The 14,929-nt window shown below is 39.8% G+C and overlaps 1 protein-coding gene and 2 long non-coding RNA genes across 3 annotated transcripts; 2 read left to right on the top strand and 1 right to left on the bottom strand.

Annotated features, from left to right (window-relative positions):
• Positions 1-1,708: 1,708 nt before the first annotated feature.
• On the top strand, positions 1,709-4,392 carry LOC145220608 (uncharacterized). The gene is made up of 2 exons (XR_013858237.1): positions 1,709-3,461; positions 3,576-4,392. It is a non-coding gene; the product is annotated as an uncharacterized LOC145220608 (long non-coding RNA).
• A 351-nt stretch (positions 4,393-4,743) lies between these two features.
• Positions 4,744-6,063, top strand: LOC145220597 (uncharacterized). Its single transcript, XR_013858226.1, has 2 exons — positions 4,744-5,905; positions 5,971-6,063. It is a non-coding gene; the product is annotated as an uncharacterized LOC145220597 (long non-coding RNA).
• A 7,369-nt stretch (positions 6,064-13,432) lies between these two features.
• LOC145220577 (uncharacterized) lies at positions 13,433-14,920 on the bottom strand. Its single transcript, XM_080087789.1, has one exon. It carries the CDS (start codon positions 14,811-14,813, stop codon positions 13,611-13,613), a length of 1,203 nt encoding a protein of 400 aa, XP_079943915.1. The 5' UTR covers positions 14,814-14,920; the 3' UTR covers positions 13,433-13,610.
• Positions 14,921-14,929: the final 9 nt, after the last annotated feature.

Here is a 14,929-nt window from a genome sequence, read left to right as displayed (position 1 = left end):
TGGCAATCCAGATTTTTCAAGTACGTCTCTCCAGTTGTTTTCTATGACAACGTTGTGAAAATGTCCTGGTGAACCGGAATCATGCAAAACACGATGATGTTCTACATTACAAATAAACAAACCTATCATTTCGCGGATCTGTGATTACTTACAACGAAAACATATCAAATTGTGTTTAAAAATATCTAGTATCTTCCTTACATCATTTGGGGGTACACAACAACTGTTAACAATCTGAAAAAAATTAGTTTTACTGTAACTGAAATTAGTTAGGTGATCCCGAATTTGGCCTAGGAGTTTTGGCTTGGTAAATACCAGGTCACCCTGCACTAACGGCTTACCGCTAAAGCCAAAGTTGAGATGGTCACACCGAACAGGGCCTCAACTAAAACAAGTTTAATAACATATAAAAAGGCAAAAACGTTAGCAACCTTCACAGCTTCAATACGCTACAACACAACACCACCACGTTTTCCAGCTACAACACCAACGCTACAAACACCACGAGGCCCAGGCGAGAACTGCCTCAAATCTAAAACGAAGCACGGCAGGCACAAAGTCACCTGATCTCTGCGTCCAATTACAACGTACAGGTGCGACACGTCGACGTCCAAATCGAATGTAGCGGTTCATTAAAACGTGTGAATACATAAAGTGAAATGCAAATACAAACAAATATAACGTTAAATAAAAGTGTGAGTGGTAAACATTATCAAAAGTGCGTGGTAAATATTATCAAAATATAAACGAATATTAATAACATTGTGAAAACAAGGTACATTAAAACAAAGAGTGTGAAATATCATTGGGAAAACACTGTGAACATAAAGTAACAAACTTATGAAACATTAATTATTACCGGTGCAGAAATAAAGCCAAGAAAATAACAATGTGCGTACGCTCTCATTACACCCCCCTCTCAGTTCACGTCCTACACCGTTAGGACTCGACATTAGGATAAAATACAGTCTGTCGCCGATTTCGCCTCGGTCGCAGATCTTCCAATCGTTCAGCCACGTTCTGTATGTCTGCGCCCAATCCGGTATCATCAACGACGGGCGCAGCATTTTCCTTGCCTTTGTATTCATGGTTTCGCTTTCAACAGTCTTCAGCGCCTTCGTCTTCAACTTCTCCACGCCCCGTCGCTCTTTGCATAGCACTGTTGTCATTATCAGTTGGGACCCAAAAGTGACTGCCTGCCTGTGGGACATTGTTGGGTGTTCTTCGCCACCCTCTTCTTGTCTGTTTTACTCCATGTCGACCTTATTCAACCTGTTGTAATGCACAGTTTGAATAGCACCTTGTTCGTCCTGAATCACATAATAACTGTGCCTTGTGTTGATACAATTTTAAAGGGACCTTTGTAAGGTTGCAAAAACTTACGACAACCATCTTTTGCCACCACCGTGTTTTCCAAAAGGACAATATCACCCTCTCGTAGTGGTGCGCCATAGATTTTCTTATTGTAGCGTTGCTTCATTTGTTGCCTCTGCACTTCTAATGTTTCGCGTGCGACCTCCTCCGCAAGCAATAATCGGGATCGCAATGCTTCCAAATGCACAAATGGCTGGGTAGCTCTTGTTGGTCGTGACGAGATCAGGTCTGCCGGTAAACGCAGTTGATGACCTGTTAGTAGAAAATGTGGGGATAAACCAGTAGCGGCTAGCATTTTATGAAGCCACGACTGCCGATAAAGCCTCGTCCCACCTCTTGGGATCGCGCTGTACATAGTTGCGAAGCATCGAAACGATCGTACGGTTATTTATTTCGACGCCACCGTTCCCAGCTGGGTGGTAAGCTGTCGTGCGGCTTTTAGTACACCCCATCAACCGCACCAGCTCTGCAAACAATTCGCTCTCGAAGTTCCCGCCACGGTCAGAGTGTATGATTTCGGGACGCCATGGACCGTAAGCCACCTGTGGAACAAAATACTCGCAGTTTCATGAGCATTCTGGTGTCGCATCGGCCATGCTCGAACATACTTGGTAAACAAGTCACAGGAGACTAAAACATATTGATACCCAGACCTGGTCAGAGGCAAAGGTCCCAAAACATCGATCTCGATCCTTTGCATTGGTCGCACTTCTTGTGAAGGAACCAGATGTGCTCGTATGGTCGTACTGGGTTTCTTGTTCATATTGCACACGTTGCATCTCCGACAGTGTGCCTCGGTGTCCTTTCTCCACTGAAACCAGTAAAAACGTTCAGATATTTTTCCTAAAGTTTTGGCGACCCCCTTCACCAAGCGCTAAGTCATGGCAAGCGGCTAACACGTCTTCCCGCATGGAGATGGTTACGACGAGTTTGGTTACTTCTTCAGAAGCCTGAGTAGCACAGTCATCGTTAATAAAGAGCATATTATCACGACATGTTAACTTGCTAAAAACACTCCATAAATGCCTGGACTCGACGGATAGATGCTTAACATTACGAAACGATGGCCTAATACAGTGGTTCCCAACCTTTTTGACCTTGCGGCACCCTATCAAAGAGATACATAATTTGCGGCACCCTGGAAAAACTGAATCAATTTTATGAGGTTTCTGTATTTCAAATTACTTACCTCGATTTTAAGCCGCGGCTTACAATCGAGTAAATACGGTATGCAACAACACAGAACAGAGTTGTACAGTATAGTGCGCGCAAATAAATGTATTTTTTCAACAGTCAGTGTGAAACTTGGGCTTGGCTTCTTGCACAAAGTCCCCTAATATCTGGGGGCACATTCGATAAAGCCACCCGCATTTCTTCCGCGACTATAAGTAGTCGTTCTCGTTTTTTAGTTTTTATATTTGTTAATACAGAAAATCCACTCTCACATAGATATGACGTGGAAAACTGCAACAAAAGCACAATAGCTTTCTTTCCAACGCAAGGATATTCATTTTGAATTTTTAGCCAGAACTCGTCGAGCGGCATCTGTTTGTGCATAAGCTTAAAATTTCCATCGTTACGAATGTCAATTAATTCTTTTTCTTCTTTAAAATTCAAAGCAATATGAGAGTCCACAAAAAATGGATTTCTTACCCAAGCGTAATTTTCCGTGGACAAGCTTGGAAAATACTTCTCAATTTTTTCTTCCAATGATTTTAGGTGCTGAGTTATTAATGGAGCAACTTCTTTGTTGTTCATTTCAGAGAAATGTGAAAGCATGTCAAAGTATCCATTCTCCACTCTTAAGGACCATATGTGCAGTTTCTCTCTCAGTGCTTTCATTTTGTCAGTTGAAGTTAAGAGAGTTTCATTTTTTGCCCTGCATTTTGACATTCACGTTATTTAAATGGTCGAAGATATCTACTAAATACGCTAATTTGGAGACCCAATTGTTATCGCAAAGCAATTCACAAAAGTCCTCTTGCTTTTCAATGCTAAAAAAGAAGAGCATTTCATCCTTAAACTCATATACAGCGAAACAACGCTTTTCCGCGCAACAACCATCTTACTTCGGTATGCAGCAGAAGGTTAGCATAGTTTGCTCCCATTTCTTTACAAAGCTTGGCAAATAGACGTGATTTAAGTGGTCTACTTTTGATGTAGTTGACCATTTTGACAACTTTGTTTAACACTTCTTTTAGGTCTGAATCTAATGTTTTTCCGACAAGAACTTCGCGATGAAGAAAACAGTGTGTTGTTATAATATCACTATTTTGCCTTTTTGCCAAGGATACAAATCCTTTAATTGACCCAACCATCGACGGAGCTCCATCTGTGCAAATTCCTACACACTGTTTCCAAGATAACCCCGCTTCTTCCAGATACTTATTTAATGTGTCAAAAATATCTTGACCAGTAGTAGTTCCTGCAAGTTCTTTGCAACAAAAAAACTGCTCTGTAATCTTATCATTATTGACACACCGGATAAATGCCAGCAACTGGGCTTTTCCACTGATGTCGGTTGATTCATCGACTTGCATTGCAAAAATTTCACTTTTATTTACAGATATGATTACGGTACTTTCTATGTCGGCAGACATATCACAAATTCGTCTACAAATGGTATTATTTGACAAGGGAATCTTTTTTATTTCTTCCTCGGCCTTATTTCCCAGCATTGTTTTCACAATTGCACCATAGAGCACTTAATACTAGAGAGGTAACTGATTGCTCACTCAAGCGTGAAATCAATCATAACTTTTCTTGTTTAGCAAATATATATATTTTTTAAAACAATAAGGTAATAAACAACTTTATTCTTTGGCATAAAGTTTTCGTTTTGCAAAAAATAAACAAATCAAGAATTACGGCACCTTTTTGTTCGATCAACCTCTGTAGATTGGTCACGCTTGGATGAAGCGTTGCCACGTGACCATTTTCAGTTGTTTTTGCTGGCAATTGCATAGGACGTTTTAAGCTTTTCTCAATGTTTGTTCTAATAAATAAAAAGCGAACCCCCCCCCGGTACTTATTTTATTGGATACAAAACATACCTTAAGATGAGTACAGAAGAAGTAACATGCCTAGAGAAGGAAATTGACCTGATTGTCATCGAAAGAGACCAGGGCTACTAGTGCAGAATGTCTAGGTTATCCTATTGCTACCACAACTAATGTATCACCTCAAGACGTGGACAAAATTTATCTATGGCTGCAAAAATGGCATGTAATGATAGATGTGCCAGACGTTTGTACTAAAAAATGTAATGATAGATGTGCCAGACGTTTGTACTGATGTCTGCAGACTATATATCCAATCAACTACAGAGGAATTTTTACTTAATCCCAAACCAGAATTACTGTACAAAAAATATGAACATGTTTGCAAAAATGCAGGTGAAGTTCTTGGAATGCAACAAGGTGTTTCTACTAATTTGTCCACCATTTTTACTGTAACCAATTCGCAACACATATGTGCATGGGGGACCCATTCGTTTTGTGTCAAAAAAACGAATAAATGGTTTGTGCCAAGTTGTCCACCTGGAAATTTTATCATACCTCTTTGCCAAAATGCTATTCAGGATACATTTCTACTTGCACCACGGAGTTTGGACAACCAAGTTTCATAAATTTTTCAATTCAACAAAAAGGTCACTGGTAAAGTCAACATGAAGATATTTTTGTCTGAAACTTATTGGACACCTTCATAAAACTGTCTTAAAAAAAGAAGAAAAATTTGTGCCCAAATAGTGTATATTTTTGGTGGCAATGAATACAAGCAAAATAAAAAGTACTGCATATCAAAAGCGAAATTATTTGTTTTCTATCTTCTTGTTCAGTTTGAATTCCCTTCTTTGAAAACCTTTACTATATACATTTTGTTCAAGTGTCATCAATCAACTTGAAATATAATAGGTTTGTTCTGGTGCATTTTACAAAAAAACTATGTGTTACATCGCCTTGTACATATGTTTATGTTTTCTGTGTTTCCCGCCAGTGGTCTTGATTCCTGTGTATGACGCAGTGTTGTGCCACCTGCAACATTGTTTGTCACACTATCGGTGATTGTGATGTCACAACTTTGGCATTGTTTATTGGTATCACGTCTTGTAAGCGAGACCGCCTCGTGTTTATTAGTGACTGGAACTTACAGCGTCTGCATGCGTTTTTTAACTGGTCAATTATGTTTGTTTTTTGTGTAACGAACAGGAAAATTATGCTGTTTAGAAACTGAATCGTCCAATGTTTGACTTGAATATTTAGTGATCGGTAAGCATATGTTAAACCTTGTTGTTAACCTTTTGGATTTGAATTTATGTGAAACCTGTATTCAGACGTGAATTCCGCCGTCGTCCAACCCGTGTTATTCTGAACCGAACTGTGTTATTCCGGTAAGATTATTGTTGCTTAAAGTTTGCCGTCCGTCACTAGTGTGATTAAGTGATGTTTATGTGTGATGTTATTAGATGCTGTGTTTACGCACCTTCTACTGATCGCTTGCATTTAAACGACTCCAGTCCTCTAATAGTTTGGTAAGCGTAAATGTCATTGAAATTCGACTTCTGTTGCCTTGTCTTAATTTGAACATTTTTTGTAGAAACCGCCTTTTGACCCTTGTACTCGCCGTGCTGCTATACTCTCGAGCGCCATCTATCGGCCATATTGTAGAATAAAAGAGTTCGTTATATAGCTCTTGGCGTCTTGGAGTTAGAGCGCAAGGAAAGGCGCGTTAAAGACAGTTTTAGGAACACAAGCGATCGCCCCTGCTGTGCTGTCTGGAGGCGCATGGAGTCACGCCTTCCGATAACAAAAGACAGCGCAACACTATGTTTATTATAAAAGTAAATAACTTTGGTTGGAACTCCATATTTTTGTTCATTCCATTAGCTTTGAAGCTTAATTGTAAATGCCATAACATTGGTACCTGCAAACAAATGTCAGTTGTTTGAAGATATTAGTACAGTAATGTTATACTAGGCTGGGTTTAATAGGATTCTGAAAGACCATACAGTTTTTGCATGTCATAGAGAAAAATGTGTCTCCTTTTTGAGTCTTGGAAGTAAATACAGTGTGGATGTTACACCGCCACCTGTCTCCAGCTATGCCATCATAGTTTAAATCACAAGAAACTCATATAAAAAAATTCATTAGGGAAACTTTTGTATGGCAATTTGGGAAAAGTACAAAAATTCAGTGAATAAAAAAAATGTAGAACCGCTTTGCCACTAATTTCTATATCCAGCGTCTTGATAATTGTGGTAGGTGTTTGGATCATATTTGCTGAGAAACTTACTTACAGTTACACATGGTGCAGTTGGCATATAAAACAAAAGAAATAACCACAACATACCTCTTCAAGGGTTACAAAAGTAGAAACGGTTTCTAAAAACATCAGCCTTGACATAATTGGGACAAATTTCGGACCCGAATTTACCAATTGCAAAACTTTGTCTTGGAAAATACAATAATTAAGTCACTGCCGAGTGATTTTCATGTACATCTATAAATTCTATATTGAAGTAAGCGGAACTCACGCTTCAGTATGTTACAATTTTAGTGGCTACCCTGTATGCCGGCAATGTCTTGTCACCAGCTGTAATGTTTCAACTTAGCCTTCATGATTATTTTTTCCAGCTCGTGGTGTTATAATACACACAAAGACATAAATAACCCTGACAAGTTAGTTTTACGACAATCAGGGGCATGCAAGTGCCCTTTCAAAATCACTACCAACAACTTTTCACTTTAAAACTGTAGTGTGCATTGCTGGAAATCGGCGATCTTACCCGGGTCATCCAAGCGTGACCGATCTGCCGATATTTAGGAGTGTCGCCTCTAGTATTAGTGCTCTATGATTGCACTGCATGCAGGGAGGATAATGCTCTCCGCTTCTGTGTGAGGCCTTGAGTTTTTAGCAATAATTTCTGCTACTAAATAACTGGCCTCTTGAGCTTTGGTAGATACTTTGAAAATTTGTGTAAACGCCTGGCTTTGCTGTTTTCTCTCAGCTAATAGTCTCTCAAAATATATTCGAGGTTTAGCAGAGAGGTGTCCATGTTTTTTAGTGAAGTGTCTGTTCAATTTACTTGGCTTCGTTTGACAATTCTTGTTTGCATATAAGACACTCTGGTTGAGGTTGTGCTTGGTCACCACACCAAGTAAAGCCTATGCTCAAATAACTTTCACAGTAAAGGCGAATCTTTTTTTCACTTATACTTCCTACTTCTGCTTCCTTTGCGTTATGATCGACATCGCTACACTTTCTTTTCTTTACAATAAACTTCTCCATCATAAGTATATAGAACAAACTAACTGTAACAGCTGAATTATTTTTCTTAAAATTATGTTTTTGGACATGGTCATCTTTACAAAGTAAAAGGTAATTATCTTAATGCGTTAATATTAACGTCATAGGTTAGCGTGTGACGTCATAAATGCAAATTTTGACTTGTTTTGGTATTGTGCTGATACTTTGCTGACTAATTAATTAGTTAATTATACCCATATTTTTTTATGGAAAGAGCAACAACGAGTTGAAACCTCTTTCACGCTGTTTTTCCTGTGTGAACAAAACAGGCTTACCGCGGTTTATCTACTTACCGCCAGAGACTTCCCACTATGCGACTCTCCAGAAAGGAGCCGGGAATAATTGCGAGACGAGAAAATTATAACGCATTGAAACTCGGTTCAAAATAAATAAATTTCACACTTAACGGGTTAAAGGTAAAATAAAGAACAGGCCGCAGACATGGAATATCAATATCTCGCGGCATCCCTGGCATTCCAAACGGCACCCGGTTGGGAATCACTGGCCTAATACCTCGTTGAACCCAAGATAACACCGGTTTCAGGTGTTGATCGGTGTGTTGGGCTTCTACAATCGTCGACAATTTATACCCGGATACATCGGCGTTCGAATGTTTGGCTCCCGGTCGGTGAGACATCTCGAAGTGGTAGGCGGCTAAGTGTTCTACCCAACGTGCGCACTGACCATACAATTCGCGAGATCGCCAAAGCCATCGCAACGACGAGTGATCTGTTCGAAGAAGAAAGTTTTTGCCCAACAAGTAACAACGAAAAAGTTTGGTCGCGAAAATTACTGCTAATAGCTCTTTACGGGTAGTGGAGTAATGTCTTTCCGCTTTACTCAGAGTTCGACTTCCGTATGCTACCACGTGCTCCTTTCCATCGATCACCTGTCCAAGAACACAACCAACAGCATTATCGGAGGCGTCGGTATCTAACACAAACCGCTTAGTAAAATCTGGATAACGCAGCACAGGAGCTGTGGTAAGCGCTAGTTTTAACGATGAAAACGCTTGTTGACATTGATCGGTCCATATAAAACGGCAGCCTTTTTCAGTTAATTTATGCATGGAAGCAGCAATAGATGCATAGCCTTTTACAAACTTGCGGTCGTAAGATGTTAAGCCTACAAATTGACGCACATGTTTCACACTCCTCGGGATCGGCCATTCTTTGACAGCCCGAACCTTATCGGGATCACATAAAATACCTTGCTTCGAGACAATGTGACCGAGGAATCGCACTTCATCTTCAAAGAGGTCACATTTTGATGGTTTGAGGGTTAACCCTGCTTTGATCAACCTTAGCAGAACATCCTCCAGGCGACGCATATGTTCATCGAAACTCCTGGCGTAAATAATGATGTCATCTAGATATGCCAGCGCGCCCTGCCATTCAATGGCCTGCAGTACAATTCGCATTAATCTTTGAAAACTAGCCGCAGAGTTACATAAGCCCATAGGCATGACGTTGAACTCAAAAGGGCCCATGTGACTAGCGAATGCAGTCTTTTCTCGTGAACGATCGTCCATTGGTATTTGCCAATAGCCGGATTTTAGGTCCAGTGTCGAAAAGTACACGGAACCGGACATTTCGTCTCGGCCAGTGGTTCTTAATCGGTGGGAAATTTAATGTTTTTAGAGGGAAATTATGTGAGTCAGAAGTCACCAAACTCGGGCCCGTGGGTTGAAATCAATCATTGAAAGTTAATTTAATACAATATTTTCCGCAACAACATGTAAGATTAACTTCACCTAGTTTTACAAGGCGCATAAAAATCTAAAAATCGTTTGTTACATCACAGACATTACTAAAAGCATCAATGACTTTGTTATTGTTCGCGAATAAATGCATTTGGTCTGTTGATTGTGATGCGATAAATGACTATTGCAAGCACCTGAGATTTTTCAAAATCCCACACAATTTTACTTACCCACGAAATCACTAAATAAGATTTCAGTGTACCTTTAAGGTTTCGACCAAATCGCTTCACAAAATTATTTTGATTAAAGAATCATTTTTTGTTGGACACAAAACATCATTATAAAAATAACAGAGTGGGAAATTCGGACTTGGTGATTTACTTTAGTGGGAAACCACACCAAAAAGGTTAAGAACCACTGGTCTAGGCTGTCATCGATACGCGGTATCGGATCGCTATTTTTCTTAGTAACTTCATTCACCTAACGATAACACAGGGCAACAAAAAAATATTTTTTTACTGGTGTCAGTAATGTTTTAATTGATTTTGACTAATTTTAGTGCCCTGATTTCAAAAATGCAATCGGTTTATCTGTATCACGTCTAGTTTTCATGTTATGGTACATCCACGTTTGAAAAACAATCTATATGTATACACTATAGTGAAACTGGTTTTGAGTATTTTATGTGGAATTACCGTTATTGCAAGAACAAAGTTTCGATTTAATTTTAAATGTAACAGGTAGACACTCCTAACAAACAAAATTCCACACAAAAAACAAAAAAAGGTTTCGAATTTGTAAGTTGTCAGGTATATCGGATATAGGCCAACCCTACACATGTACTTCTGTAACTTTTGGAAATGACTGGCAGCAATATCGTCCCGTTTAATTTACCAACAGTAATTAGCCAGGACCACATTATTCCTTCTTCCCCGACACGTTTCGTTTCACTGATATCCTGTTGGAACCTTTCAGCTTAATTCTCATCATTTATATCCCCTACGTTTTAAGGGAAGTGTAGCTTTATACTCATTTTCGTTCCGAATTTTTCAGACCGCTTAATAACTTAGTTTTGTACTATGTCTAGTAATGTTAGTATCTTTCTACTGTTTTTGTCCATTACTGCAATATTCCAATCAACATTAGGTAAGTGGAGCCCATTGCTTGTCCTAAACCCCCAAAGTCACATCGAAGTGTGCAAGATATGAACATTTGATACAGATCTTTTTTTTCTTTTTAGTTGTGTTGTATGGGTATTCACCAGTATTGTAGAATAAAACATCTTGGTAATTCATGCAACACCTTATAGATGACCTAGCCACTATTAATTTTAGTTTTACCACCTTGCTTTACTAGTCTGAAATCACTCCATAAAACACGTATAGTTTAAAGTTACCACTAGCCTACACCAACCATTTTTAGACAGAGCATAAGCATAGAACACATGTTTATGCTATAAAACCGACTGCACTGTAGAAAATTGATGTGTTTAATGTAACAAAACTTTAACAAACATATAAAAGCGTGATTTTAAAGTCATTGAACCAATATGGTCATAAATTTTGGTTTTGTAAATAACTTAAAAAGTTGACCTGATTGAAGAAAACCGTAATGATTTTTGAAATCAGCACCCCAAAATTAGTCAATATCAGTTTTAACATTAAAGACACCAAAAATTGTGTTGGCCAGTGTAATCAACACAAAAGCGTAGCTCACCACTTTTCTTTTTCACCAAAACAATGGAACTAGACCATGGAGATGTCGAAGGGCGAATCAGGTCTTGTTCTCTCATTTCCCCAATTATATTCTCCACTTGTTGCTTGGTTTGGGCCATTCGTCGTGGTGGTTGACGAACAGGTGGAGCATCGCCGGTGTCAATAACGTGGCGCGAAATATTGGTTTGGCCAAGGTCTGAACTAGTGGTCGAAAATGCATCCTGGCGACGGCGTAAAAGATTTAAAACATCTTTTAGTTGACTGGAATTGATCCCTGAACCGATGGTAACCCCGTCTCTGCCGGCATTCCAGTGTTCTTTGTCGCGCGGTACGCTGTCATCTTGACCCTTCTGTGAAACAACGCACACATTTGTCAACCTTTGTGAACGCCACGCATTTCTGCACGCACATTTATCATGGTAACTTTGTCCGATTATAACACAGCATTCATGTGATCTCAGTGACACAGTGATTTCAGGGAACTTGTTTTAAAGTTGTGGATCGACATGAAGCCAGGTTTACTTAACTTGCCATTATAAGTGAGACTTTGAAATAAAACTAACTTGTTTTGTGTTCAGAAGATTATGTGGTAAGAAAGCCTATATCTACTGATAAGCGAGTTGCAATTGGAATTTTCAAACTAGCCTCAGCAGCAGAATATAGGACTGGACAGTTATTTGGAGTTAGTGATGCATCAGTGCACAATTGCTTAAAATGGTAAAAACACTGTTTGAAGTAAGAGATGCCATTTTGTTACCGATTTAGAATTTTTCTTTAGGTTGTGTGATGCATTGTGCAAACATATTTCCAAATTTATAAAAATGCCTGGACTGGAAGAAGCAGTTTCAATTGCCAATCAAATCAAAGCAGAAAGCCATTTTCCACAGGTATAGTTGACTAATAAAATGGCAAATGAGTATATTAGATGTTTTTTAGAATCCTTGCACTAATTAGACAAATATATTGGTACTATTTACAGGTGATTGGTGCCATGGATGGTTGCCACATCCCTGTCACAGCACCAAGGCTGGGAAAAAAAGATTACACAAATAGAAAAGGATGGGATTCCTTAATCCTGCAAGCTGTGGTTGATCATAAATATAGGTAAAACTGACATAATCTTAATAGTTCAAATTTCATTTACACTTAATGTAACAACACTAAGTATTTTAGATTTAGAGATATCAGCGTAAAACTGCCTGGAAGTCGCCGTGATGCCAGTGCTCATGTTTGTTTAAAAAGGCTGGACAGCTTCCAAATGTAAGTTCGCAATGTACATTAAACTACACTAAAAAATAAGTGATTTGAGGTTGGTTTGAAAATTATGTTTTATTAGTTTCCTGCTGAAATTGAAGGAGTTACTGTTCCACTGATGATTTTGTGTGACCCTGCTTATCCACTTCTACCATGGCTTATTAAGCCATACTCTGAATGCAACCTAAGTGAGGAGGAGGAATCCTTTAACTGCTACCACAGTTCAGTGCGCATCATTGTAGAACATTCATTTGGTAAATTAAAGGCAAGGTAGCGAATTATCGACAAGAAAATAGATGCAGAAATCAAATTTGCCCCTAAAATTATTGCTTCATGCTGTATTTTGCACAATGCGTGTGAAAAAGCTAGAAGTCCCATCCCGGAGACCAACAGATCAGCGACACAAGGTGGTTTTTATCAACCAGCAACTAGGATTTTTCAAAATGACTCCACAGAAGGTCGGGAGGTCCGTGAAGCTTTAAAACGTTTTGTTGTTAACAACCTTCCTCTGCGTAAGTCCTCACGCTTTCTTTAAAAGTGTATACATGCATTACTAGATCTAACTGTTTGTCACTTTTTATTTTCAAGAACACCAGCTAGTTTTAAAAACAATTCTTTGGTCAGCTGGCGGTCCTTTTCTGCCTCTTGTCTGAAAGCGTCTGTCATTTTAAAGACAGAGTCCTCATGTTCTGTACAAAATAAGCTCCTTATTTGCTTGGGACTGTTCTTAAAAAAGACAAATTGCAACCAATATACATATTCAGTTTAGTAGAATAGGACTTTTTAAACCAGAAACTTACTACGCTTTCTAGTTGTTTTGGGATTTGGGTCACTACTATCAGTTGGTAAACTGCACTCAGATGTGTCTGATGCGGATGCAGCTTCATCACTGGGTTCCAGTACTATAGCTGCAAAAAATGGGGAACAATATTGTGGGATGCTTATCACAGATTAGCCCAACAACACTAGCTACCAAAATAAGACTGATTTATAATTAAACTACTACCTTAAAATGTTTCAACTTGTGACTAAACAAATAAATAAGCTGTTGCTGCCAGGCATAGTATCAAGTCTATAGAGCTCTTCTGGCAAAAGTATTTTTATTCCGACGTTTCGACGTCCTATACAGGTCGTCTTCATCAGGGTAAATAACACTGAATGCGACTAGAACAGTGCACGATAAACAAAGGAAAAAAGAATGAAACGCAAGCACGTCACAACGCAACGAAAACACCGCGCGATAACGAATGATTGGGCCTCTAATCTTTGAGCAGGTGCCTGTAGCACGCTGAAAGCATCACGTCTGTTTTGATGTTCATTGTGTTGTCCCGTTGGTGAATATTCCATGACTCAAGAAATAGTCTTTTCCTGTAGTCAGGCTCCCGGGCCACAACAGACGCCGCATTGAAATCAATACGGTGGCCTTGTGATACTGCGTGATTGGAAAGGGCCGACTTCTTCGGGTCGTTGTTGGCAACATCCCGTTGATGTTCTTTTCGTCGGGTGTTGAGTGACCTTCCAGTTTCCCCGATGTATATTAACGGACAATCGGCGCAGGGAATGGAATAGACAACACCTCGTTGTTCAAAGGGGTTGATTGGATCTTTTGGGTGACTCAATAGCTTGCGGAGAGTATTGGCAGGTTGGACGCCAACCGCTATGCCGAAGTCACGCAACATACGCCGTAAAATATCCGTCAGTTTCGGTATGTACGGAAGTGTCACAAAACCCTCTGTTCTTTGATGGGTCACCTGTTCTGGGCAAGTTGCCTGTCGATCGCGGAGAATCCAGTTAGGGTAGCCATTAAATTTCAAGGCTTTGCGAACCTTTGCCAGTTCCACCTCGCAGTCGTCGCTATGAGTGCACAAGCGTCGTGCCTGATCTTTTAAGGAACGAACCACACCCCTTTTTTGGTATGTGGGGTGGTGAGATCGAAAATTGAGATACCTGCTGGTACTCGTTGGCTTGTGGTACACTCTTGAGTACAAGACACCGTCATTGGTTCTTGTGACTTGAACATCTAAAAATGGAAGACAGTTTACCGATTGGAGTTCCATGGTAAACCGAATGCCTGGTTGCGCCTCGTTGAGATGCCGTAAAAATGCCTCAACCTGGTTCTTAGTAATGACACAAAAAATGTCGTCAACATATCGCCGCCAGAATCTTGGTGGGTTGGCAAATGTTGATAAGGCTTTTTCCTCAAGCGCTTCCATTGTCATGTTCGCGACAACCACAGAGACTGGGGAACCCATCGCTGTGCCTTGAACCTGTTGGTAAAAGCTTCCCCTGAATGTTAAATAGGATTGCTCCAAGCAAATCCGCAGACCGTCCACAATATCCAACGGGGACCATGTTGTTCTGTCTTTGAGGCTATAGTCGTTTAAAATCTTGGATGACGCAATGTCCATCGCCAGGTCCACTGGCACACTTGTAAAAAGTGACACGACGTCATACGACACCATTACCTCTTCGTTGGACAGGGGCTGCAACTGTGCTATCTCTTGAACAAACTTGGACGAGTTCGAAACAGTCCATTCTGTATTGCCCACAAGCGGAGAAATAACTTTCGCAAGGTTGT

Source organism: Phallusia mammillata, chromosome 3, assembly GCF_965637545.1.
Source record: "Phallusia mammillata chromosome 3, kaPhaMamm4.hap1.1, whole genome shotgun sequence".
Lineage (NCBI taxonomy): Eukaryota > Metazoa > Chordata > Ascidiacea > Phlebobranchia > Ascidiidae > Phallusia > Phallusia mammillata.
The sequence above is the reverse complement of the archived record's forward strand: the minus strand, read 5'-3'. Positions and strand labels throughout refer to the sequence as shown.